At 41.7% G+C, this 27,600-nt stretch overlaps 2 protein-coding genes across 2 annotated transcripts in view; both read right to left on the reverse strand.

The window, feature by feature from the left end:
• Positions 1–135: 135 nt before the first annotated feature.
• On the reverse strand, positions 136–9,206 carry LOC114562989 (multidrug and toxin extrusion protein 1). Its single transcript, XM_028589728.1, has 15 exons — positions 9,129–9,206; positions 8,897–8,965; positions 8,536–8,684; positions 7,327–7,369; positions 7,130–7,174; positions 6,940–7,037; positions 6,489–6,586; positions 5,690–5,871; positions 5,485–5,593; positions 4,013–4,088; positions 3,367–3,436; positions 3,143–3,275; positions 2,938–3,032; positions 457–520; positions 136–377 (listed from the first exon to the last, which is right to left on the reverse strand). Exons 1-15 carry the CDS (start codon positions 9,204–9,206, stop codon positions 136–138), a joined length of 1,551 nt encoding a protein of 516 aa, XP_028445529.1.
• A 12,357-nt stretch (positions 9,207–21,563) lies between these two features.
• The window catches only part of frmpd1a (FERM and PDZ domain containing 1a), a 51,808-nt gene continuing 45,771 nt past the window's right edge, over positions 21,564–27,600 (reverse strand). Inside the window, exon 16 of the mRNA XM_028601214.1 lies at positions 21,564–27,138. Within this exon, the coding sequence (XP_028457015.1) occupies positions 23,621–27,138 (3,518 nt within the window). The 3' untranslated portion in view covers positions 21,564–23,620. The remainder of the gene's footprint in view (positions 27,139–27,600) is intronic.

Below are 27,600 nucleotides of genomic sequence, written 5' to 3' on the forward strand. Positions count from 1 at the left end.
AGTGGGATCAACAGCACCAGAAACCATTTCATTACAAGGTGATTCAGTGTTAACATTTATATTTAGTTTAATGGACGGATGCTATCAATCCTGACAGCCATCAGTCTGAAAGCAAGCTTTGAATCATTGGATGACTCATTTCAGCAGCCTGGTGAGGAAGATGTCTGCGATGATTCCAGCGATGAGGATGATGACCATGAGCAGCAATATGAGGCCACGCCGTAAAACCAGCTGTGTTACTGACAAAACATTTCCCACTGTAGTGGTAGTGGATTTATTCTGGTCTGCAATATGCGCCTCCTGATATGTGTGGTCCACCTCAGCGATCTCACCACTAGATGCAGTAGCGCTGACCTGGTACTGGTTCTGATTTGAGTCTGGAGGTTTGGAGAGAACCTTTAGTTTAAACAACATACTGTCACATGAGGATGTTTCGTTTAGGGCGTCGGAGCTTACCTGTATTTTCCATCCCAACCATCTCATTTTCTTCTTTGATCTGGACTCCTGCTCTCACAACAGCCTGATCAGAGACATTAAAAACACTTGTTAATAGCAGGTTTTAACTTTAAATTCAACTTGAGACACAGTAAGGTAACACGTTATTTAAAGGGGTGTGCATAAAAGGAGTCTTTTTGACTGTTATGACAACTTGACATTAAGCAAGACATCACCTGTCAATCTCTTTGTTATGGCAATTTGAAATTAACCTAGACAACATAACATGTCACAAATATGTCATGGCAGGCCTAATTATCAAACTTTAAAAAACCTATTTAGCTTTATATGTTAATATAACATTAAAGTCATTGGGCCCTATCTTGCAGTCAGCGCGATTGCCTTTGTACACCGACTCATGTATCATTCCTATTTTGCACCCGACGCACAGCGGACTTTTCCCTCCACAGACGCACATCGGTAAATTAGGGAATGTATTTTCGCTCCCGGGGGCAGTTCAGCGAATAAAGGAGGCGTGTTTAGGCGCAAATGTTCCCTGGTGCTATTTTGCAGTTTCAGAAAACAATTCCGCCACAGACCAGGAAAAACCTAGTCTAAAGTCAGTGGTGCGTTATTCAGATGCTATTTTAGGGGCGCATGCTTGGCCATAATGTAGCATGTACACAACACGCATACACTTTGCTTCCCTCATCTACACGGACGCAGCAGTTCCCATTTTTGCAAACCATACATAATTACAAGGAAAAATATTACTGAAAATGCGCTTCAGGTGTTTGGATAGGTCAAAAGGCACTTTACAGTATACAGTCCTCAAAAAGTCGCAGCATTCTTTGTGGCTTGTTGTGTTTTACACAACATTTCCATGAATGATGGATGTGTTGATGACATAAATGAGGAAATATTAGAGGATTTAAGGAGACGTGATGTTGAACTATGCCGGGATTGGACACTCCGGCGGGATAAACCTAAACTACATACATAAACCTAAATCCTAAACCTAACCTCAAGTAAAGTAAAACAATTTGGATTTGTCATGAAGTTTAATTTCACCATTGAATGCTTTTCTAACGGTGTCATGGATAATTCCCTTGACCTCAAATAAAGTGCAACCATTTGGACTTGTCATTAAGAGGTCATAAAAGTTATAAGATCAGTTTGCACTACTTGTTGCTAAAGTAACGGCCACCTGTATTTAGCTGCCGTTAGCTAGTTTGGCAACAAGTAGCGTTAGCTTATACCTAGTCTATATCCTTGACATTCCACTTCCGGGATTGCTCTGGTGCTGCAGGAAATTCTGCCGGATGCATATATTTTTGCTGATTTACGTTTCCTTCCGCTTTCTTTTGTGACTGAATTTTAAACTCCGGTGGATTTGTGAGGACTATGGTTAACTGCTCCTCAGATCTCTGCAGGGTAAATCCAGACAGCTAGCCAGACTATCTGTCCAATCTGAGTTTTCTCTCACACAACATTTTGCAGCGGCTCTGTCTGGTGCTTAGCAGCTCCCATGACGATTGTGATTGGTTTAAAGAAATGCCAATAAACCAGAGCATGTTTTTCTCCCATCCTGGAATGCTGTGTGGACTAGCCAGACCTTTCTCCACTCCACAGCGTGTGGATAGTCTGGCAAAGCAAGACTAGCCTATACCTAACGTTACTTGTCCAAAACTCATTAAATCACCTGGTAGTGCATTAACTGTCGTCAAACTGGTCTTTTTAATTTTTATGACATCTTAATGACAAGTCCAAATGGTTCCACTTTACTTGTGGTCAAGGGAATTATTCATCACACAATTATAATGGTCTCATGACAACCAAGGTAAAAACCAACCACTTAATGACTGAAATGAATGAATGAAAAATAGCTTTTTAACGTTTGATAATTAGGCCTGCCATAACATATACATATACATGTGTATTTAAAAAATCCAAATTCCAAATGCCATCAGTATCCTCAACCAAACCAAGTGACAACATCAAACTGAGCTGCTATTTTAATGTATTTAAGCATATTTATTCTTTTTTATCCTGATATTTTCTTTTCTTTCATTTCATCTTTTTATACTCCACTTACTATGTCTGAGATGTTGTCTGTATGTTTATCTGTCTTGTATGTCTGGTGAGCCAAAGAAAAATGTCCACCTTGGTGGACGTTAAAGATTTATTCTATTCTATATTTATGGTTATATTGTCTTGCTTAATGTCAAGTTGTTATAACACATATATTGTTGTCTTCGTTAAAGTCAAATTGTCATAACAAACATGTCAAACAATGCTGACTTAGCCTTAAATGTTTCCTAATGTACGGAACGACATTTAATGACAACAGTCATGAACCTTCAAAAGACTCCTTCATGTTCATGACAGGTGTCATGTCAGTTTTATGCACACCCCTTCAAATACAAAATGTTACCCAAAGGAAACAATCACATTTTGATTGGTCAAGGGATACGGTAGGTAGGTAGGTAGGTATGTACGCACCTCTTCAGCAGCCTTCTTCCAATCGAGCTTGCACACAAATGTAGCATAGAAAATCAACTGCATAAACACACAAATGCAAAGTCCTGTCCATAGTCCTTTTACAGAGATGAGAGAAGAGTTTTAATGGCTTTCCTGAAAGTTACTTGACAAGCAGGAGATAATACAGCAGTAATTACAGAACTGTACATTAATGGTCGGGTCTTACCTACAATGCCCATGTTTGCTGCAAACATTAGGGACACACCAATAGGGAAACCAATGAAGTAGTATCCCACCAGGTTACACAGAGCACCAATCAACTGTTTCCCTGCTCCTCTGAGAACCCCTCCAGCGACACCCTGCCCAAATCAAACAGTTTGTCAAATCACATTCTGTATGTGTTAATATTGGGTCTGAATTCCTGATTACTTGCATGAGGTTGTTTCTCACCGCAACAGCATCAGCAAGATGCAATAAGCCCAATATGACCATGACGTCAGCAACCCTCTGTAAAATGTCTCTAAAAAAAAATGCAGGTAGAGATTATTGATGGACTTAAAAAAAAAGGGACATCATCTCAATTAACAGTGAGGTGGCCCATGTGCGCTCTGAATTAACGGACCCATTCCAAGTTTGGACAAGGCGCTGAAGTAGCATGCAAAAGACTTTGTGAAACATGTTCATGATTCAACAAGGACATCCTGCTAGACGCTCCCGATTAGCTAAAAGACGGAGCTGATTGAAGAACCAGTGCCAACACGCGGTCGTCACTCTACCGCACCTTGAAGCTTCGCCTGCTGCCGCAGAGAAAGAGACATAAACGGCACAGCCGCGCCAGAGTGATAACTAGCTGATGAAACCAAGTTCCATTTATTAATTTATTTTCAATGGGAGCCGGCTTCTCTCAGCTGCACGAAGCGGCAAATCTGTTCGACCAGAGCGTCAAGCAGAAAGTTGAAAGTAGGTCAACTTTATGGTAATGAGCTATGACGTGGTTCAGCGGCAAACAGCGGCAACCAATCGGAATGTAGACGTCCTTCGCGCTGGCTGAAAATTAATAACTGTCATTGCAAGAAATTAGAAAGACTTTACTTACTGCTCTGATGTGAAGATGTATCCAATGACATTTCTGGCGAGGCTGATGCTGGCTCCAACAAAACATGCAACTATGACTGCAATGAAAAAAACACCAAAAAGCAGTTGTTAATAAATTGTACACTGAACAATTTGTGTGTTAGAAATAATTTACGTAGTAATAATTTACATATTAAAATCACCAGGGGGAAAAGTAAACATAAGAAAGTGGAATATTATGAATGGATGGTTCAAGTCTAAGAAGTAATTCATAGCTCAAAACTGTGGTTTATACAATAATTGCAATGATTCTTTTACATATGAAGTGTGACTATTGATGCTGCCATTTGTGGGTTGAACTTTTCTCTGATTCAATCGGAGAGATATTTTGTAATGGGTCAAAAGTTCAATTTAAGTCTTTGAAATGAACTTCAGATAAAACATCAATTCAAACAAAATGTATTTGATGTCAGTCTAGGCTACACACAGCTGATATTTACAGCAGGAGTGGTGATAAGGCCAAGAAAACAGCAGTGGAACGTAATGACTCAGACCACTGCCTGATCACTGCATCAACAAGTCACTATAACTTTTTCTTCACTGTGATGCTATATGGCTTTTAGATTAATAGCACCAGTTACTATAAACACTATTTTCAGATGACTGACATGCAGTTCTAATGCATGACTATGTATTTGTATTTTCAATTTCCAATAACTGTTTTCATGTTGTCTGTGTTGCTGTTAGTTTTATGAGGAAATTTAAATGATTCATCAAAAATATAATAACAATAACTTATAACAATAACATATACAATATTTCACCAGTAAATTGCTGTTGAACAGATGAGAAAAGGGTATTTCTCAATAACTTTGAATGCACCACAAGGTTTACCAGTTTCAGAAACGCACCGTTTAGTCCCGTCTGTGTTGTTTTTCCCACAACCTTCCACTTCCAGGATTGCTCCGGTGCCACCGGGAATTCCACAGTATGTCCTTTTTTTCAATCGGGTTTCCGTTACCTAACGCTTCCTTTGTGTTGTCATTCTAAACTCTGGTGGATTTGTGAGGACTATGGTTAACTGCTCCTCGGATCTCTGCATGGTAAATCCAGACAGCTAGCTAGACTATCTGTCCAATCTTAGTTTTCTGTTGCACGACTAAAACTACTTTTGAACGTACACATGTTCCACCAAAACAAGTTCCTTCCCGAGGCTATTTTGCAGCGGCACCGTGGCTCCGTGCAGTGCTTAGCACCGCCCAAGACGATTGTGATTGGTTTTAAGAAATGCTGTTCATGTGAACATAACATAACACACGTGAAACTTCGCAATTAATTCGCGGTTCACATGCATTCCAAACCGTGAGTGTTGATCCGTATGGACAATGGATCAACTATGGCCCGTTAAAACACCAATTCTTAATACAAAACAACTACTATCACTCAAGTGAAAAGGCGTTTCAGTTATCATGTACAGTATGCATGGGGTCTTACATGCACAAATGATGGGGACTTTGGAAGACAGTTTGGCCTGCTCTATGTTTCCTGCACCAAGAGCATTCCCAACCCGTACACTGGCAGCAGCAGCAAATCCAAGTGGGAACTATAGGAAGAAATAGAGCAGTTATTACCAAAAGTGTATTAGTGCTAGTACCATTATTTTACTAGAGCTATGACCAGTACACAAACAGAGGGTTACCATGTAAGCTAAGGCCATCAGCTCATAAGTTATAGAATGAGCTCCCAGCTCAGTCTCACTGATCACTCCGGCCAGGAATCCACCTATTTCAAATAGCCACCACTCCAGACAAAGCATGAGCATACTGGGGATGGCCAGCCGGACAAAGGGTCCCCACTCCTGCAGACAGTCCAGTGTCCAACCTGTGGGTCAGAGGTCTTTACGTTAAGCTACAGGTTATCTTTTCATTTCTCATCTCATGTTAGAGCAAACTCCTGCTATGCTAAAATCTCAATACAGAAAAGGATGGACATATGTTGATGCAAAATTTATGCTTAGAAATATTGTATTGTATTGAAATTATTAAAATGCTCTTACAGGTGTATTTTAGAAGTCATAAAGTGGGCTTCAAATTTAATAGAGCACAAGTTAAAATTCAGTCAATACATAAATAGATGTGCATGATTTGTTCAAGTCAGAAAAAGGCCAGGATGACTGCACTACTGGCAAATTATTGCTAGTCTTATACAACAGCCTTCTGACAAATAACGTCACACTGTAAACTCTCCTCTACACAACATTACACAGTTATAGAGTGTAACTAATCTAGTCAAACATTAAAAACTGGAATGTTCCAAAACAGACAACCTATTTAGAAGTTCTGAAAGACCAGAGACTTGAATGATGAAAAAGGATGAAATTACTGGACAGAATAAGACAATGACTGCAGTCAATCCCATAAGAAGAAAATAAAATATATTTAATCAATTTCATGTATTTTTTGGTCAAACATCTCAAAAACAATGAATAAACAACTGACCTCCCCATGTGGCCTTGTGCAGACCCCTGCAGCAGATGTACGCGAATAAGATAACAGCCAGCAAATATTCTGAAATAGCATTGGCTGCAGCAGATCCACTTAAAGAAAAACAAAAAAACAGCACATTTAGAGCAAAGAACAAACAGTACGAAGCAGTTATATTCACATTTTGTGGACATCTGTTCATGGTTATGAAACTACACTTCATATATATTTTGAGTCCAGATGATCACTCAGATTAATAAACAAAAGATATTACTGAATATGATACAACAAGTAGATCCGACCAGGCAATCTGATTGGTCAACTAGGTGTCACCTGCCACAGTGTCACCCACCACAGTGTCACGGTGTCATGTGAGGTTGATTGCTTTTTAATGACATAATTGAGTGTTATAATGTGCTAATAATTACTAAGCTCCGCTTCAAAATACTAATGCTGGAAAACTCACGCAACGCCCAAATCCAGACAGTAGAGGAAGACGTAGTTGATGATTGCGTTGAGGATATTTGCAATCACTCCTGTCACAACCTGAGGCCATATAATTCCCTGTAAACAACAGCACCTGGTATCAATATCAGTTTTAATAACTATGGTTCAGCCATAAACTTTAACATTTAGTCTAGTTTGCATTGCTGTACCTGGTTTTGAAGATACCTCCCTTGCAGCTGGTACATAAAGGCAGCCTGAAAATGAAAACAGAAAAATGAATCTGTGTTACTTTGGCATAGTGTTGGCAAATTTGAGCTTGAGAGTAATGATCATGCAGAAATTGAAAACCTCTGTATGTTTTGTATTATTATCTTCATACAGAGGGTTTGGAATGCACCAAACTCACCGGCAGAGCAGGCATGAAGATCTTCACATACAGCTGGGCGATACTTGAGGCAGAAAGATAACAAACAAATGTGCATTTAATTGTGGGCTTAAAACATATCACTGTAAATATAATGGATATATGAAATTAGAGCCACAAAGTTTATTCAATTAATCCATTAGTCAATTTATAGGCTAAATGAATCGCCAACTATTTTGATAATCGGTTAACTGGTTTGAGTAATTTTTTTTTCTGTCTAAGATGATATAATTTGGGGCTTTTATGGCCTTTAATTGGCAGGACAGCTTGCAGCAAGGAAAGGGGAGAGAGAGGGGGGACGACATGCAGCAAAGGGCAGCGGATCAGATTCGACCCATGCTGCTGCTAAGGCCTCAGCCTAAATGGGGCACACACTCTACTGGGTGAGCTAGAGGTTGCCCTGGTTTCAGTCTTTTTTTTTTAAATGTCAAAATTCTCTAATTCCAGCTTCTTTAAATCAGGGTTTTCCGTTTTGCATATGGAAAGTTTTGGCGTGCTGCAAAGAGGTTTTTTGCCAGAGCAAACAACTTCCGGGATTTTTAAGGGGCCGCCGGGCATTCCGCTTTGCAGGGTAAATCCAGACAGCTAGCTAGACTATCTGTCCAATCTGAGTTTTCTGTTGCACGACTAAAACAACCTTTGAACGTACACATGTTCCACCAAAACAAGTTCCTTCCCGAGGCTATTTTGCAGTGGCACTGTGGCTCCGTCCGGCGCATAACCCAAGACGATTGTGATTGGTTTAAAGAAATGCCAAAAAACCAGAGCATGTTTTTCTCCCATCCCGGACTGCTGTGTGGACTCGCCAGACCCTCCTCCGCAGTGCTGTGGAGGAATGTCTGGCATTGCGAGACTAGGGTGTACAGGACTCTCCCGGTGACCATGCTGCCCCAGGGGCCAGCAGCACAGCGAGAAGCTGCACTGCCGTCCGATGGCGTCAGTATTACATTGAGACAGTTTCCTAACTGGTAAGTTTCTTGTAGTTGTGTTAAATAGTAGTCCAATTCCACAGTTGGTACAGTTGGTTTTAACAACTGCAACTGATGAGAACTCTACAGGAGTAGGCATAAAAACCATAGTTGCGCTATTTGTGCTTTTTATTGCTGTCGGGGGGTAATGACCATTTCAAACAATGTATAGAAAGTGTATATTGGTAATAGATACCAGGCCCGCCTTTAAAAAATGACTGACCTGGCAACCTCTGGGCTCTGTTTGACAGCCAGTAGGAGAGGTTCAGTGTTGATGAGGATAGCCCAGCAGGGGAAACAGGACAGCAGCAGAATCAGAACCCCCCTCTGGAGAATCACACCCACACGCTTCAAGTTACCGCTCCCATACGTCTGCATGAAACAAGTAGACGGATACTTACATAAGTAGAGATGCCATACACCAAATCACGCCAATAACCAAAGAGAACTAACATGATACAAAAGCTCCTTGTTGCGTTGTTTTAAAGGGGACCCCAGGACTACCTGGGAACGCAGCAGTAGCAGTTGTGTTTGTCTTGGTTAGATAAAGGAAGTGAAAGAACAACCTCTTGTGAGAACACTACCTGAGATATGAGGGTATCACAAGTTAACGACAAACCAGCGCCAATGGAAAGACCGGTGACATTAACCACCTTCAAAAAAGAAAGAAAGAAAGAAAAACAATTAAGAGAAAAACATAAAAATTAAAAGATATCTGTCTTTTAATATTTATCTGATTCATCTAAATCAGATGCCAGTACTGGCAGGCTGGGATACCAGTTCAAACCCAGAGAGGATTAGAGAAAGCCTCCTCACCGAAATTGACAACGCCACTGCTGCAAGTTCAGTTTTTCCCAGGTGACCACAGAACACAGTGCTGACGAAACTGATCATAAAGATCATCAACTGGGAAATGATCTGAAGTACAAACACAAATATCAGTCCTCATTTTCATGTTAATACACAAGGCAGATATTTCATACAAAATAAATACAAACATGAGGCATTATAGACATTTTCAGTGAGTGTAAGACCTAATGAATATCATAAGCCTTACTATATAAATATAACAAATGTATAACAATATGTATTTCTAATAACCAACTAAATACCATGCAATGGTTGCGCGTAGGCATGCACTGGGACTCTCTGACCACGTCATGGTCCACCTGATCCCCACCTACAGGCAGAAACTAAAGCTCTGCAAACCTGTAGTGAGGACATCAAAGAAGTGGACCAGTGAGGCCGTGGAGGATCTCCAGACGTGTTTGGACTCTACTGACTGGGATTTGTTCAGGACTGCTACCAACAGTCTGGATGAGTACACAGAGGCTGTGATGTCATACATCAGCTTCTGTGAGGACTGCTGTGTTCCATCATGCACCAGGGTGAGTTACAGGGAGACTTGCAGTCACTCTGAAAGTCCTGCTTCCTGTTTCTGCCGTTGAAAAAAATAGAGCGGTGTCTTCAATACCATCATCCCGGCTCTGCTTCAGGAGAAGCTCTCCCAGCTTGGTGTGCCTGACTCCACCTGTAGGTGGATCACTGACTTCCTGTCTGACAGGAAGCAGCATGTGAAGCTGGGGGAACAAGTCTTCGACTCACAGACCATCAGCACCGGATCCCCTCAGGGCTGTGTTATTTCTCCTCTGCTCCCTCATCAAGAAAGCACAACAGAGGATGTACTTCCTGCGGCAGCTGAAGAAATTCAACCTGCCAAAGACAATGATGGTGCACTTCTACACAGCCATCAAGTCCATCCTCACATCCTCCATCACCATCTGGTATGCTGCTGCCACTGCCAAGGACAAGGGCAGACTGCAGCGTGTCATTCAGTCTGCAGAGAAGGCAATTGGCTGCAATCTGCCGCTGCTCCAGGACCTGTACGCCACCAGGACTGAAGCGTGCTGGAAAGATTGTGGCTGACCCCTCCCACCCCGGCCACAAACTCTTTGAGTCACTCCCCTCTGGCAGGAGGCTGAGGTCCATCAAGACTAAAACCTCATGCCACATGAACAGTTTTTTCCCCTCCACCCCTAGCCTTATCAACAAGGCCTGGAACCCACCCTGACTCTCTCAACACACCCCACCTCTAGCTCCTCATACCACTGTACCTACTCTGCTGTACCGTTCCTTTTTACTTATTTTACTTATTTTATTTTATATTTTATTTTTATCTTTATTAATACATATTTTATGTATATATTCATACTTATGCTGTTCATATTGTTCTTATCCTTCTTATATTTAGAGAATGTGTGACATGCACGAACAACACCAAGACAAATTCCTTGTATGTGTAAAAAACGTACTTGGCAATAAAGCCCTTTCTGATTCTGATTTTGATTTGATAGGTGGCTTGCTATGTATTATTAACAGTGACGCCAATGAACTGCACTTTAAAATGGTTCTTATACTGGACTGATTGTTCTGTCTGAATGTTTGTTTTTAGTTCTATTTTAGATTTGATCATTTGACATATTATGCTTTTTTGTGTTTTCTGTCATATCTACAATATTATAATGTTGGATTTTCATGTTGAACGTGGCCAAAACAAATTCAAATAAAGAGGTTAACGTATTTTAGACAAATCCCTGTGAGCTAATTTCCTGTGAGCAGATTTCCAACTATTCTGAACGCTCCAGTTTCAACAGTTTTTTCTACTCTCGGCTAAGGCTTGCGCAACTCTAAGCCAAACTTCTGATTGGTCATCTGGTCCAAGTAGGCAGCACTGGAGGTTTTTTTTTAAGCCACTGTAGTGTTAACATTGTCCCATGTAACTACATGCTAACGGCAATAAAATGTCGTTGCCAGTGTCTTTAAATTCTCCCCAATTCCGGGTCACATTACACTACTAGAAACATTTTCTGTTATTATTATTAGACAGCAGCAAACAATGTCATCTGGGCTGCCAATGTTCAATTCAATTCAATTTTATTTATAGTATCAAATCATAACAAGAGTTATCTCAAGACCCTTTAGAGCTTTGTAGGTCAGGAGAAGGATTTTAAATTCAATCCTGGATTTTACAGGAAGCCAATGCAGAGAAGCTAATACAGGAGAAAGAGGATCTTTGATATCATATAACATGCATGGACTAGTTTTTCAGCATTGTTTTGAGACAGGATGTTCCTAATTTTGGCAATGTTATGAATGGTGAAAAAAGGCTGTTCTTCAGGTTTGTTTTAAGTGGGCGTTAAAGGATATATCATGATCAAAAATAACTCCTAGATTTGGAGTTAAGCCAACTGACTGGTGTCGTCTGGCTTGATTGATTGATGAAGTATAATTGGGTGTCATCCGCATAACAGTGAAAGTTAATTGAGTGTTTCCTAATAATATTGCCTAGAGGAAGCATATATAGGGAGAATAGAATTGGTCCAAGCACTGAGCCTTGTGGAATGCCATGACTAACTTTAGCGTAACTGGAGGATTTATCGTTAACATTAACAAATTGAGATCGATAAGAGAAATATGACTCAAACCAACTTAGTGTGATTCCTTTACTGCCAACTAAATGTTCCAGTCTCTGTAAGAGGATGATATGGTCAATAGTGTTGAATGCAGCACTAAGATCTAATAAGACAAATATGGAGACAAGTCCTTTGTCTGAAGCAGTTAGAAGATCGTTAGTAATTTTCACCAGTGCTGTCTCTGTGCAATGATGCATTCTAAATCCTGACTGAAAGTCCGCAAATAAACTATTTCTATGTAGAAATCACATAACTGATTAGTGAATACCTTCTCAAGGATCTTGAAGAGAAAGGGAAGGTTAGATATAGGTCTATAGTTGGCTAAGACCTCAGGATCGAGGGTGGGTTTTTTCAGTAGAGGTTTTATCACAGCTATTTTAAATGACTGCGGTACATAACCTGTTAATAAAGACATATTGATCATATCTTCATATCTTCTTTTTGAGGGGAGCAAAGGTAGCACCGTCTACAAAATTATCAATTTGAGAGGGACTAAAGTTAATTAAAGCTGCGAGCAGCGATGGACGGGCCCTCGCACCTCTGCGCGCGTCGGGGTTACCGGCGGACGCCGCTCCTGGCGACCGTACAGTCGCGCGGCACTCAGACGCCGTAAATCGTCAACAATGAAAAGGGAACTCCCTGCCGAGTTTAACGATAGCTCACACAAGACTCTACGTCATACGGTTCATTAGCTGTGAAAAGGGGCGTGGCAAAAGCGTAGGGGCCGCCCCCTACGTTGCCACGTCCCTTTTTCAAACCATGTGATACCTCACACAACACTGTACCTTAGATGGGTCAGCATTTATTAAAAGGGGCGTGGCTTCAACATAGGGGGCGGCCAAACTATCACCAATGAAGAAGGAAGTCTCTGCTGAGTTCATTGATACCTCACACAAGGGTCTATTTTAAATTTTAAGAAAGGGGAGGGGCTTAAGCAGAGGGGGCGGGTCAAACCATCACCAAGGAAGAAAGATGTCTATGCTGAGTTCAATGATACCTCACACAAGGGTACACCTTAAAAAGTTAAAATTGTATGAAAGGGGGCGGGGTTTAAGCATAGGGGGCGGGTCAAACCATGACCAATTAAAAACGAAGTCTCTGCTGAGTTCAATGACACCTCACACAAGACTCTAACTTAAATGTTATGAAAGGGGCGTGGCCTGAGTAAGTGGGCGTGGTCATATTATAGGGGGCGGCTCAGTATCTCATGTAGACCACATATAAGTTTTATGTAAATCGGAAGTTTTTCTTTTAACAACTTTTCATCTTAAACATCTTAAGATGGCACAGACCGAGTTTGAAGTTGATCGGATGAAATCTCTAGGAGGAGTTCGTTAAAGTACGACATGTGGAAATGGCCAAAATCGCACTAATTTCGAACATTTAATTCAAAATGGCGGACATCCTGTTGGGTTTAGGGTATGGCTCTAATGAAGTTTTTTGTACATCTTGACATGTTACATATGTGTACCAAGTTTCGTGAGTCTACGTTAAACGCACTGCAGGGGCTCAATTTTCTTAACTTTCTAGGGGGCGCTAGCGAGCCATTTTTGTGCGCCTATTCCCGAAACCCTTAAAATACGTAAATTTTCACCAGACTTGATGCGACCGCCAAATTTGGTGAGTTTTTTAAATATATTAAGCCCCTCAAAAAGCCAATTCATTTGACGGGAAAATAATAATAATTCCTTCAGTTTCAATAGGGCCTTCGCCGCTGTCGGCGCTCGGGCCCTAATTAAAGCTGCGAGCAGCGATGGACGGGCCCTCGCGCCTCTGCGCGCGTCGGGGTTACCGGCGGACGCTGCTCCTTGCGACTGTGCATTTGCGCCGCACTCAGACTCCACAAACCGTCACCAATGAAAAGGGAACTCCCCGCCGAGTTCAACGATACCTCGCATTGGGCATTGTTTAAATACCACAGCCTACCTGAGCATTGTTTCTGACCATGTCCGTCCCTTTATGACCACCATGTACCCATCCTCTGATGGCTACTTCCATCAGGATAATGCACCACGTCACAAAGCTTGAATAATTTCAAATTGGTTTCTTGAACATGACAATGAGTTCACTGTACTAAAATGGCCCCCACAGTCACCAGATCTCAACCCAATAGAACATCTTTGGGATGTGGTGGAACGGGTGCTTCGTACCCTGGATGTGCATCCCACAAACCTCCATCAAGTGCAAGATGCTATCCTCTCAATATGGGCCAACATTTCTAAAGAATGCTTCCAGCACCTTGTTGAATCAATGCCACAAAGAATTAAGGCAGTTCTGAAGGCGAAAGGGGGTCAAACATGGTATTAGTAGGGTGTTCTTAATAATCCTTTAGGTGAGTGTATATTCCCTAATAAATGTTCGCTTCATAAAGTTATAAACTAACTTAATTAACGTACTAATGCATACACAATGCACAGAAAATGGGAGAAAAGTGAACACATTCAAACAAAACTTCACCACTCAAACATCAATTAACGTCATTTCAAATTCAGTTTGGTCTTACCACTGGTCCCGCTAACTTGAAAAGTTGTACCAGCTCATGCTGGTAGTCCGGCGGGATGAAGCAACGCATGTTCTTCAGGCACGAGCCCCGGCTATCACCGGAGCCTTGAACAGAAGCAGCCGCTTTACCTTCTTTCGAATCTCCTTCCACTCCCGCTGAATAATTAATTGGTGCTTTAATTGAACCGTCCATAACTAGCTACTGTGTTCCTCAACATGGAGTTTCCTCCTAGCCAACCAGCTCGTGCAGCAGTTTTGTCCCCAGCAACAGCGCCATGTCTTACAGACTTTAAGATGTTAGATAGTTTAATACATAACCTGTTTAGGCTTCTTCCTACGTGACACTTCAGAGTCGGTGTCTGGCACCTTACACTTGCAGGTTAATTTTCAACAGTTATGACAGAGAAAAAGAATCACACACTGGACTTAAACACAAGATGACATACAGGGAAGTCATGGAAACAAACTGATCCAACGGGGGAGATAAATGGCAGAATAGTTATCTTTTCTTGTGATAAAGTCTGAGCTTACCACTCGTGGGCTACATGCTGTCAAAGTTTTGACTTTGTTTATGGCAGTGGTTTTGTCAAAGTGCTAAGTGGGTGATCAGAATAACTGATAAAAATTATGCTTCTATTTTAAACTGACATTTACAATTAAATGGAACATGTACACATTGAATAAAAGTGGTTTAAGGATTGACCCCTGAGGAACTCCACACATCTCAGTCTCATTTATGCTGATTTGACCTACAAGTTTAATCTCTTTACTTTACAGTGCCTTGCAAAAATATTCGGCCCCCTTGAACTTTGACCTTTAGCCACATTTCAGGCCTCAAACATAAAGATATAAAACTGTAATTTTTTGTGAAGAATCAACAACAAGTGGGACACAATCATGAAGTGGAACGAAATTTATTGGATATTTCAAACCTTTTTAACAAATAAAAAACTGAAAAATTGGGCGTGCAAAATTATTCAGCCCCCTTAAGTTAATACTTTGTAGCGCCACCTTTTGCTGCAATTACAGCTGTAAGTCGCTTGGGGTATGTCTCTATCAGTTTTGCACATCGAGAGACTGACATTTTTGCCCATTCCTCCTTGCAAAACAGCTCGAGCTCAGTGAGGTTGGATGGAGAGCGTTTGTGAACAGCAGTTTTCAGTTCTTTCCACAGATTCTCGATTGGATTCAGGTCTGGACTTTGACTTGGCCATTCTAACACCTGGATATGTTTATTTGTGAACCATTCCATTGTAGATTTTGCTTTATGTTTTGGATCATTGTCTTGTTGGAAGACAAATCTTCGTCCCAGTCTCAGGTCTTTTGCAGACTCCATCAGGCTTTCTTCCAGAATGGTCCTGTATTTGGCTCCATCCATCTTCCCATCAATTTTAACAATCTTCCCTGTCCCTGCTGAAGAAAAGCAGGCCCAAACCATGATGCTGCCACCACCATGTTTGACAGTGGGGATGGTGTGTTCAGGGTGATGAGCTGTGTTGCTTTTACGCCAAACATAACGTTTTGCATTGTTGCCAAAAAGTTTGATTTTGGTTTCATCTGACCAGAGCACCTTCTTCCACATGTTTGGTGTGTCTCCCAGGTGGCTTGTGGCAAACTGTAAACGACACTTTTTATGGATATCTTTAAGAAATGGTTCTTCTTGCCACTCTTCCATAAAGGCCAGATTTGTGCAGTATACGACTGATTGTTGTCCTATGGACAGAGTCTCCCACCTCAGCTGTAGATCTCTGCAGTTCATCCAGAGTCATTATGGGCCTCTTGGCTGCATCTCTGATCAGTCTTCTCCTTGTATGAGCTGAAAGTTTAGAGGGACGGCCGGGTCTTCGTAGATTTGCAGTGGTCTGATACTCCTTCCATTTCAATATTATCGCTTGCACAGTGCTCCTTGGGATGTTTAAAGCTTGGGAAATCTTTTTGTATCCAAATCCGGCTTTAAACTTCTCCACAACAGTATCTCGGACCTGCCTGGTGTGTTCCTTGTTCTTCATGATGCTCTCTGCGCTTTAAACGAACCTCTGAGACTATCACAGAGCAGGTGCATTTATACGGAGACTTGATTACACACAGGTGGAATCTTTTTATCATCATTAGTCATTTAGGTCAACATTGGATCATTCAGAGATCCTCACTGAACTTCTGGAGAGAGTTTGCTGCACTGAAAGTAAAGGGGCTGAATAATTTTGCACGCCCAATTTTTCAGTTTTTATTTGTTAAAAAAGTTTGAAATATCCAATGAATTTCATTCCACTTCATAATTGTGTCCCACATGTTGTTGATTCTTCACAAAAAATTACAGTTTTATATCTTTTTTTTCTGTGGCCTGAAATGTGGCAAAAGGTCGAAAAGTTCAAGGGGGCCGAATACTTTCGCAAGGCACTGTATATTCACGTAGCACCTGAAGAAGGAAACCATCTCAAACATATTCATCCTAAAATCTTTGAATTCACATGCTAACTACACTTATGGACCCTAGCCATATTCATCTTTTTTATAGGGTCTTCTAATAGGGTACTGCTTGCATTTCATGCCTGGTATGGTCTGCTAGCTGAGAAAATATAAATGGTTCTCTTTGGCTCTTTGTTTTATCACAAGTCACTTACTCTTACTCTTTTAAAATCTAGTGAAGCAAAGGGGTCATCTCCCCTCCCCCCTCATAAAAACAGTGTTCCCACTGGCAGACCACAGCTACTTCATTTTACATTCCCTTCTGACTACTGTATATCATGTGCCATACTGACTGTTCAATAGAGTCTCCCCCCAGTAGGCCAATCTCCGTCCTGCAACCCAGCAACTCTGGCGCCTGAGAAGCATTTAAGTGTGACAAGACAGATAGAAGACTAGAGATAACACAGTGGCACAGCCAACATTAAAGAGCCAGGTGCTTTTTAAACAGTATCTGCTCAGATGGGCAAAAACAATCCATTGAATCAGCCTGTGGTTAGTGTGTTGGGATCTGGAAAGACCAGAAGAACACTACCCAAGCCAAAAAATACTTCAAAATGTTGTCAAACATTTGCTTTTCAAAGACGTCATCTAACTTTAGCAACTCCAACCTGTCACCCAGTCTCACCTCAGCAATCTTGGATTCTATGTGCAAATTAAGAGGGAGACTAAAACAGGAAGAGCTGGAGGATAAGCCAAAGAAAGCAACCTCGGAACACTGAGATACCGTGAACACTCAGTTACTCAAAATTGGCCCAGATCACCCAAAGGCGTTCCTGACGTCAAACCACGTTCAAGAAACTCACCTCATTAACTCACAAAGCTCTCAAAAAGTCATCCACTGGCTATGCAAGACTATATGAGGTGAGAGAATAAAGATTTGTTTTCTACCCCTCAAATATATCTTATTATATTAGGCCATTGTGGGCAATGTTGCAAATCATGGAGCAGACTACCTTGTGTCAATGTAGAATTTAAAGGCTTTGAACAGCAGTGGAATAAAATAATTTGATTTAATTCACAGGATTAACCAAATATAGACATTTCTATTTGGTTATTTCATATACAAATGATTTCTTCTTTGAGTTTCTTCAAAATCTACATTATGAAAGACAAACAATGTGTATGTCAATAACATGTAGAACTGAATCATAAGACTGTATATTTTATGTAAATAGTGAAGGAATTAATGTGAGCCCGGGTTACTGTACAGTAGGCTAAAAAGTGATTACGGCAATAGCCAATTACATCATAATATTACAATTTTTGATCAAGCTGTTAGCAACGCAATCACAGACTCCATCCTCCACTCCGCTCATATAAAGACAAAAATACCTCCCCATTGGGACCGACCTGGCTGTTTGACAGCCAGTAGGAGAGGTTCAGTGTTGATGAGGATAGCCCAGCAGGGGAAACAGGCCAGCAGCAGAATCAGAACCCCCACTCTGGAGAATCACACCCATGCGCTTCAAGTTACCGCTCCCATACGTCTGCATGAAACAGGTAGATAAATATGTAGAGTTAACCAATACTGATCACATTACTAAGCAAAGGTATGAACAGGCCAAGAAAACAAACTTGATACAAAATCATATTGTTGAGCTGCTTTTAAGGGGAAAGAAACTCTGGTGAGATATGAGGGTATCACAAGTGGATGACAAACCAGTGCTAATGGAAATACCAGTGGCATTAACCACCTGCAATTGACAAAAAACATTTTATCTATTCAAAATTCAAAGGCAAGCCTATAGAACGCAATGACAGCAAACAGGCTGTGAGGCCACTATAAACATAGACAGGGCTCAATCCCCGAGGGGCAATTTGTGAAACAGCCAGCAGCCAACACATACAATCGTTACAAAACGACAGCAACAATATCGTAAAGATTAATCATTGAGAGCACGTATCGTAGCAGCAACAATTAAGTTTTTTTAACGGTTAGTCTTGAATCTGGGAAGGATGTGCCTACATCCAGACGGGAGAGTAGTGTCTGCGAAATCCCCGCACACTTTCACAATCCCCTGAAGTAGTTTTTTTTGGTTCGGTAAACCGTACCAGCTTACAAAGCTAAAAGTAAAAAGTGATTCAATAAAACAACAATAAAACATTCTCATCAGAGTCACATGAGTGTTAAAATTATGGAGCTTACGAAAAGAAATACAAACGGTCGTTGGTTTTCTTTGACACATTTGTTGTCCAAGACAGTCCCTAAATATTTATGAGACAGATTAAGACAGAAGAGCTGACAGTAGGATTTTTTTCTAAAATCTATTGCCATCTCTTTGCTAAAGATACTCCTGCTGTGTTAATATATATATATATATATATATATATATATATATATATATATATATATATATATATATATATATATATATATATATATATATATATATATATATATATATATATATATATATATATATATATATATATATATATATATATATATATATATATATAACAAGTTGTCATGGAAGCTTCAAACCAGAAGAAAAGTCAGAATTAAGTGTTTGGTAAGGTTTTTGTGTAACTTTGAGTGCTTTGCACAGTATTTTATAAAGATGCCTTATTTGGAAAAAGAAGATCCTGGATATAGCTTAACAGCATCTTAACATCAACTCATCACATTTAAAAGCAGAATGTACAGACCAACAAGGTTTGACATCAGCATACACACCATCAAGAGCTTTCCTGACGTTATTGTGGAGGGAATTCTGGTTGAGGACATGTTAAAAATGTTAGCTACAATTTTTAGTTATTTTGTGATAAAAAAGTTGCTGTCTGCTTGAATGAAAAAGAACATCCTCTTTTTTTCTACTATGGTGTAGTTTATTTCCTTCCCCAGTGAGTGTGTGTGTGTGTATATATATGATTGGATATTGGATATAAAGTTGAGCATATTGAAAAGGGAAAATAACTCATGTATCCTAAAAGTTTCAAATATTGCAGTGGGTGCAATCAGTCAGAAATTAATCAATTTCTGACCTCACTTTTTTCTATTTGGAATATTTCTTTCTACATGTTAACCTTAATGAGAGAGTGGTTTGATTAACCACAATGACCAACCATTCACGAGACAGGGAGCCCTCAAAGTTCTCCCATACTGGACGACCACCCCTGACACAGATATCTTCTTCAAAAATAAGGTTATCCACAAATTCAATACGTTTAGTATAAAAAGAGTTAAATATCAAAATGAGGAGATTTTTGTGGTCCTTAAACCTTAAGCAAAAAACTTAAACATTTTTAAATGTTTCTGCCCTCTAGTGGTTGAGTGGTTAAATGCAGTTATCAGAAAAAAGATTGACACTTTTCATCCCCTTCAGATTTAAGGAATTATGTATCGACAGCAAAAGGCACAGACATTTGGAGGGGGTATCGCATACAACGTGTTGGAAATTCAGAAGTTGAAATCAATGTTGGAAAATCTGTTGAAATGGACTCATACAAATGAAACCACATCCATTCATCACAAACACTCCTGTATCGGGTATCCTTCCCCACTGGACCATCTCCGGGGCTGATCAACACAAAGACCCAGAGAGAAAGAAGAAACTTCACCTTCATCAACCTGCAGAGAAACAAAGTTGGTCTTTTCCTTCTGTTGCCCCTTAAAACCTCTTAAACATGCAGATAGTCCATAAAAAAGCATCTAATATGCAGATAAACCTTGAAAAACCCCTTTAACACGTTCCAAGACATGACTGATTACAAATCAAACCATTTAATATAGTGTAATACATTCATCTACACATTAAAATAACCTGAAACCTGCTTCACAGATGTGAAGAGACTCTGTGAAGTTGAGGATGAGTTGAAATATTGATGTGACTTTTCTGAGTCCTGGGAGCTCAACTGGAAGAGAAACTGTACCACTGTCTGAAGGTTCAAATCCCACCTTTGCTTTCTGTGTTTTTCTGTGTTATTAAGGATTCTCTTATTGTGAACTCCTCAGAGGAAGAAACCAATCCCAATGTTTTTGTCTTCTTTAAGGACGAAGAGTAAAGACATTTCATCAACTCTCCAAGACAGGAAGTGGCTTCTAACTCAGCTGAAACAGAGGAGTAAGATCCTGCTGATGGGAGGCCACGCTGATGTTTTGGGAACAATTGATTATGTTCTATTTGGTTATCTCTTAAGAAGTTTCAAGAGGGTGGAAGATCCTCCCCCAATAGACCAACAACCAGGAGTCGCTCAAACCCCGCCGGAGGTACGCCACACAGGAGTGTTTGAATGGATGTGGATTCATTTGTCTGCAAAATTTTATTTTTCCCATTCTACACCTTTATTCAGCCTCTCTCTGACGCTCTGTTGGAGTGCCCGTCTCCTTAAACCCTCCTCCTCTCTGCCGGACAGACATTCTGCCATCAGACCTTCACACCAGCTGTGAAGTTTGCCTCGGCCCCGTCCACAAAGGGCTAGCACCAACTCGGCAGGCCGCCTGCCAGCACTGTGCCAGGCTATCAACAGGGGAACTGTCACGGCGGACGGACACCTTCTTGGGTCGAAGAGGACGGCGATGGCAGCTGGGCAGACCGCTAAAGTACCCTCTTCCTAGCGGAACTTTATGCCACAAAATATCACCAATCAAAGCTTCTAAACCAAATACTACACATCTGAGAAATTAACATCAGCAACAAAGATTCAGCGTGTTGCTCCACGTAACAGTGTAGGCTATGTAATGTAAACACTGCCCTGCACACCTTTTCCCACTTCTGTGGAGTCAAGACTATCTGACTGTGCTGAGAAATAAAAAGTGTGGTAAATAAGGTACAATTGCCTGAGCTTTAAAGGAATCATACAAGTAACATCTTGACATTGCTTTTAATGGTGGGAGTTGAGCATTACAAAGCAAGAGCAGACATCATTCTGTCATTCACAGATAAAATCCCTGATGAAACAACAATGCATATTATGGCTTCTTACAAGCATGCTTTGTGAGCACAGAAGATAAAAAAAAAAAAAGTTTTCCATCATTTGTTTGGGGCAATTTTCTCTTGGGGTTATAGTAAAAGTAAGTAAATTCTTCATTGCTGCAAACAGGGAATAAAATACAGGGAAATATATTCTGTTGCAACCACAGGAACAGGACAAGTAAACAAATAAAGTGTTTCAAATGCCATTAGAAATATATATATAAAGAAACACTGTTTGCAATTGTGTTCCCAGTACTGCAGTGGTGGTATTTTTTCTGATAACTTCAATTTCTCCAGTGAACATGCAGGTCCAGTGTGCATCGATTCCTTTAATTTTAAGAAACATTCCAAGTGAAAAGGCTATAATACGACAGCTTTTCCACAGTAATAAGCTTTACGGAAATCGGTGTTGAACATGATTTTGTGACAAATGTGTTGAGTTCAAGGAACTCAAATGACAGGCTGTCAACCAATGATTGGGTCAGTTTGACAGATCTTCTCTGAGACCCTCCCACTCAATATGCTCATCAAAAGCTGAAAATGCACATACAGATAACCAGTGCTGTATGCACATACTGTAATCCTGAAATGCTTGGGCTATCTGTGCCCATATGTAGTCACTGGCTTACCACTATATGTGGTCATATTGGGAAATCTGTCATAATAATGCACTTAGTGTAAGGGACATTGTAGTCTAAGAGCTTCCTGACTGTCCACAAAGCTCAGGCAGAGGTGTGCAGGTTTTTTCATGATCTTGAAAAGCTTGCAGATTGCTTGAAATTTAAAATACTTAAAATTCTCAAATCTATTGGAAAGTGTCACCAAGTCTCTGGTGTGTCTTGTTCTCAATGGATATGTTAGCACTAAATAAATAAATAAATGTATGGAGGAAAAAATAAAAGTTGGAAGGTTGACAGCCACATCACCATGCACTGGAGGGTTCAGTGTTTCAACTGCTGGGGGATAAAGAGAGTGCTGACAAATAAATGAAAGAAAAGCTGGCAAATGTAATACATTTCCATAAATTATACTAAATGTCTGTACAGAATGACATCACACTGAATGTGCAAAGGACTGTATCTCATCCAAACTTTGTTTCATAAAGTCACATAATACGCATACATCAGCATTCTGCTACTAGATTTATAAAATGGCAAACACAGCTTCAGGCTTGATGTGTGGGATTTGATTTGTGGTATTGGATAAAAATCATTTCTCACTCTAGTTTTTGGTTTTGTAAACAGTAACATTCAAAGAAGCCCTCACCGACAGCCTGGAGAATGTAACGATATATAAGCATCAGTAAACTGCAGTGTTTCTTATCTTAACATGGTCAGTCATAAAAAAGGCCTGTGTATGAATGGAATCAAATACTGATTCACTGTGTATTTGAGTTTGTGTGCTTGTGTATGTGTGTAAAAGGCCCACTACTCCTCTATCTAAAGATATGCCTGTAAACATTTCAAATTATCTTCCTTCCTTGTCTTTACATTCCTTGTTTGCTCACTGTAGTCACCCATTAATTAAATAAATGAATAAATAAAGAAACACAATAGATAACATAAAATACATTCAAGTACATCAGTTCCTCAATACTGGAATGCAAGCAGGTTCTGTTTTTGCTGCTTGCACCACTCTACAGTCTGGTTGTGGGCTGATGGTTTGGTTTAGGGGCTACAGTACGTACAGTACATGCACCTCGACCATCTCAAACTGGCTCTCGGATGTTGAGAGGTTTTGAGATCATTTGAGCTGTTCTAGAGCTCAGTAACACCACTGTGTTTCTGAGGTAACTTCATCTCACACTGCCATCCTAAACATGAGTGTCCTGGGTCACACTCTGCCCACCCCTGCAGCAGCTGTGGGCTCACTGGAGACCTCATGTATTTGAGGTTACACACCACAGGTTGCTTGAAGGTTATTTCAAAACACTTTGTAAATGGTGGTGCACTCATAGTGCAGTGAGGGTGCGGAACAGCTGAGTGAGGCAGAAGACCGAGGCGGTGAGCGCAGTGCACTGTTTGGCTAGCAGCTTGGTGCTCAGGTCCTGGCAGCTGCGCTTGCTGTTGGCTCGCTCTGCTGCCAGACAGAAGTCCCTGAATGAGCGAGCCACGTCTGCCAGGCCCGCGACGGCCTCTGCGTTCCTCCGGTCACACCGATCGCAACCAGAGAACCAGAGGCATATACCTGCCAACTCCACCAGGGTCCGGAAACTGTCGGCCAGGGAGTGAAGCATTGCCTCTGGGCTCTGTTCAATCCCCACCACCTTCTGGCAGCCTGACATCAGCCGCCGGGCCTCTATCTGGAGCACCCTCTTGTTCTCAGTAAAGTGGGCAGGGCAGGTGTCCCTGGGGTGTCGACCTCCATGGCCTGTCAAGGATCGGTCAGCGCCGCTACTTTCCAGAATGGAAAGGAGCTGGTCCACGTCTACGCGGAGTACTTGGAAACCAGTTGGGGGTTCTGGGAAGTTCTGCTGGCCCAGCCGACTGATGGTGTCCTTGTGCGTTTGAGACAGGAAACGGTCCGAGGCATCAGACAATGGGGAGAGGAGAGGGCTGAGCTCAGAGGTAGAAGAGGAGAAAAGGATGGAGCGTGGGAAGGAGGGGGAGTCGGTGGAGAGAAAGGAAGGACCGGGTGGAGAAGTCACAAGAGGAAGACCTGCTCCAGAAGCCACAGTCACGCCGCTGCTCTGTGTGCGGCAGGAGAACTCGTAGACCGTCAGCTCCTCGTCAAAGCTGTCCCCGCTGCTGAAGCAGTTGGTGTAGACCGGTGGGCAACCACAAGCATCCAGCGGCACCTGCACCCCTTCCACAACTGACTCACATCCAGACGCTAGCATAGAAGTGCAGCCAAACTCGGACTTTAAGGGTGGGATAGTCCCCACCTCGGCTGGGCCCTTTGTCTGGGATGGATCTTCACAGATGGTAAACACCCTGCAGTCTGAGGAAAGTGTTTTTGATGAGTCTGAAGTCTGCCCTGTAGGGCTACAAAGACCCATCAAAGGTCTTTCGCTACTGGTCCTACTTACTTTCTGTGACTGACTATGAAAAGGGAGTCCTGGCCCATTTAGATTCTGCGTGGTCACCACTATCGGAGGGGGGATAGAACGTGACTGATTGTTCATTTTATAACCTGGAATGTCTTCACCTGAACTTCTGACCCTCATCTTTGATTCTGGAGCATCTTTAATAGGCCCAGGAGTGTCCATCTTTAGGCCTGAAGTGTCTCTTTCGAGGCTGTTCACTATGGAGGCCGGAGGCTCCGTTATTGGACCTGGTGTGTTCTTGACAGGCCCAGTGTACAGAAGCTGATTTTGGTGTTGGGGTTTGGGCTCAGCTTGGATAGGCAATGGAGAGCTTGCTTCCTTCACCTCTAACACAGAATGAAAACTCTTTGCAGAGTTTTTTTCAACAAAAAACTCCCCATCCCTCTCGGATCCTATGACCGTTGTATCCGAATCGTCTGATTCCACTGATTCTGCAGTTGTGTCCATTTCAAAGTCTATTGTTTGTGTGACGTTATCAACATCTGTAACTTTAATGATGATCTCTCCGTGTTCCCTACTGTTGTCCTCAGCAGGACTCGGAGGTACATTCCCCTCCACAGCTTGGTTGAGGGTTTCCTGGGAGCGCGATAAATAAAGTGGCAAATTTTGAATCTTCCCCCTGAGTGTGGAGGCAGATAAGCTACCCATAAAGCTAGGGGAACATGTCTGGAAGAGGAAGCGAGTTGGAGAAGGAGGCGCTTTGGAGAGATTGTGGACTGTGGGTGTTTTAACTTTCACTAAGCTAGAACTAGGTAAACTAGCTTTGGCTTCATCACTTCGGGGTTTGTCTACATTTTGATTCAAACATGAAGCACTATCATGTGTAACCTTACTTTGCATTCTGGTACCTGAATTAAATGTAGGAGATGTGGCTTTAGTTGCAGCTCCAAGCTTTGCAGTGATAGAGTTTATAGCTCGAGTGTAATCAGAATTTACCAAATTAATCCTTGTATGAGCCTCAGTGTCGCTAAGAGACTTAACAGTCATTTGAGACTCGCCTTTACTTGATGTAGCTGAATTTGCACTGATGCTATGCTTTGTAGCTATAGCACAGTCGTCTTTCTTGTCATTTGAACTGGAACTTAAGGAATTACTCACCTCATCGTCATCAAAAACATTGTCCGAATTGCTGCTGTCAGTAACTTCATCACTAGTAGTCACAGCAGAACTAAAAACACGAATGGCGTCCTCATTAACACTAGTGGTGATGTCTAAATGTAATTGCGCTTTTTTAGTGTGACTTTGCTTTCCAATGGACCTCTCCTCAGAATGAGATAAAGACATTTTGGTAGAGGTTCCCGTGTTTTCGCTGCCCCCCTCTTCCTTCAAAAAACATTCACTTTGGGATTTGTGAAGAACTGGTATTGGAGGTAGAGGGGATGAGGGTGGAGGTGGGGGTGGGGAGTATGATGGAGGGTTTGACTTATTACACACACCTTCAAGCTTAAGTTCCTCTACGTATGAGTTTTGCTCTAGGGCAATCAGATGCGCTCCCAAAAGGCCATTACTACTCTTTTTATTCACATCTATCAAACATGTAGGCAGTGTGTTGGCCTCCGGCTGCCTCTCGGCCCCGATGAGGGGTCTGCTTGAACTGGGTGAGTACTCTCTCACAACCTCTTTCTTCTCTTTTCCCCCCTTAACTTCCTCCACACTAGTTTCTGGCAAAAACATATGATTAGTGAACGGCCCATTCCCTGACACACTGGCTGTCTCCTCCTCCTCTCCCTCCTCTTTCGCCTCACCCATTTCCCTCGGTTCCTCCCCTTCCTCCTTTCCGTCACCCCTCCGGTCAGCACTCTCCTTCCCATCTGGATCCACCCGGCAGCGGACAATGGTGATAGTAGGAGACATTGCCTTCACCACATCTGTGACCGATTTGGATTCCATTGCATCGGGTTCCATCTCCATTTCTTGTTTCCTGGTCCTGGAGGGGGCCTGTGGGTCTCTAGTCTGCTCTTGAGACCCCAAACCACGGGGAGAGCCAGGTCCATGCGAGTGGGTTTTGGACAGAATTGGCTTTGACTCGAGCTGAGCCGGCTCCCCTTCAGAGTGAGTCAAAGAGGAGACCGTAGGACTGGGATTCTGGGTTTGCTCTGAAGGTTCAGGATCTGAACTCAGCATCTGTGCATCATTGGCTTCTGCTAAAAGGTTCTTATGACGCCTGCTTGAGACTAGGTCCTGCTTGTCTGGATCTGGCTCTGGATAGGACACCCTAGAGGTGTAATCTGTTTCCATGAAGGAACGGCGCTTACGGGATCTTTTCCTGAGCTGGAACAATGTTTCTCTGCCTCCTCCTTCCTCGTCTCCGTCTTTTCTGTCTTCTTCCACTTTTCCATCTCTGTCTGTGTCTGTCACCGAGACTCTGATGTCACTGAGGCTGAGTGTGCTGAGGAAGTCCAGTTTCATCTCCGTGCGAATATCTACAAAACAGAACAATCTAAATTAACTCAACAATTTAACCTCCTGTAACACTTTATTTTTCCTTGAAGATTTATGTCCGATTGTGATTTCATGAACTAATTTATTTATATAATAGGGAATGAACGTCACTATCTTTGGGTAAGTGTGTCGTTTTTTGTGTCGATGGGGGAGACATTCAAGTCTTATTTTTGTCTCCCTTACTTTTACAGCTTCAGTTTGATTAGTCTATACCCTTCGCATTCCAATTCCGGGATTGCTTCGGTGCTGCAGGAAAATCCGCCGGATGCATGTATTTTCCGTTTCCTTCCGCTTTCTTTGTGTTGTAATTTTAAATTCGGTGGATTAATGATAACTATTTTTGACTGCTCCTCAGATCTCTGCAGGGTAAATCCAGACAGCTATCTAGACTATCTGTCCAATCTGAATTTTCTCTCACGCGACTATTTTGCAGCTGCTCTGTG

The sequence above is a fragment of the Perca flavescens genome, chromosome 2 (genome assembly GCF_004354835.1).
Source record: "Perca flavescens isolate YP-PL-M2 chromosome 2, PFLA_1.0, whole genome shotgun sequence".
Lineage (NCBI taxonomy): Eukaryota > Metazoa > Chordata > Actinopteri > Perciformes > Percidae > Perca > Perca flavescens.

Excerpts from the sequence above, each read along its gene's own strand:
- LOC114562989 (XM_028589728.1), bottom strand. The coding sequence starts at position 9,206 with ATGATCAGTTTCGTCAGCACTGTGTTCTGTGGTCACCTGGGAAAAACT. Across the intron at positions 6,587-6,939 it reads TGTCTGGATTTGGGCGTTGC|TGGATCTGCTGCAGCCAATG; the intron begins GTGAGTTTTCCA and ends TTTTTCTTTAAG. Across the intron at positions 378-456 it reads GGTTGGGATGGAAAATACAG|ACTCAAATCAGAACCAGTAC; the intron begins GTAAGCTCCGAC and ends CCAAACCTCCAG.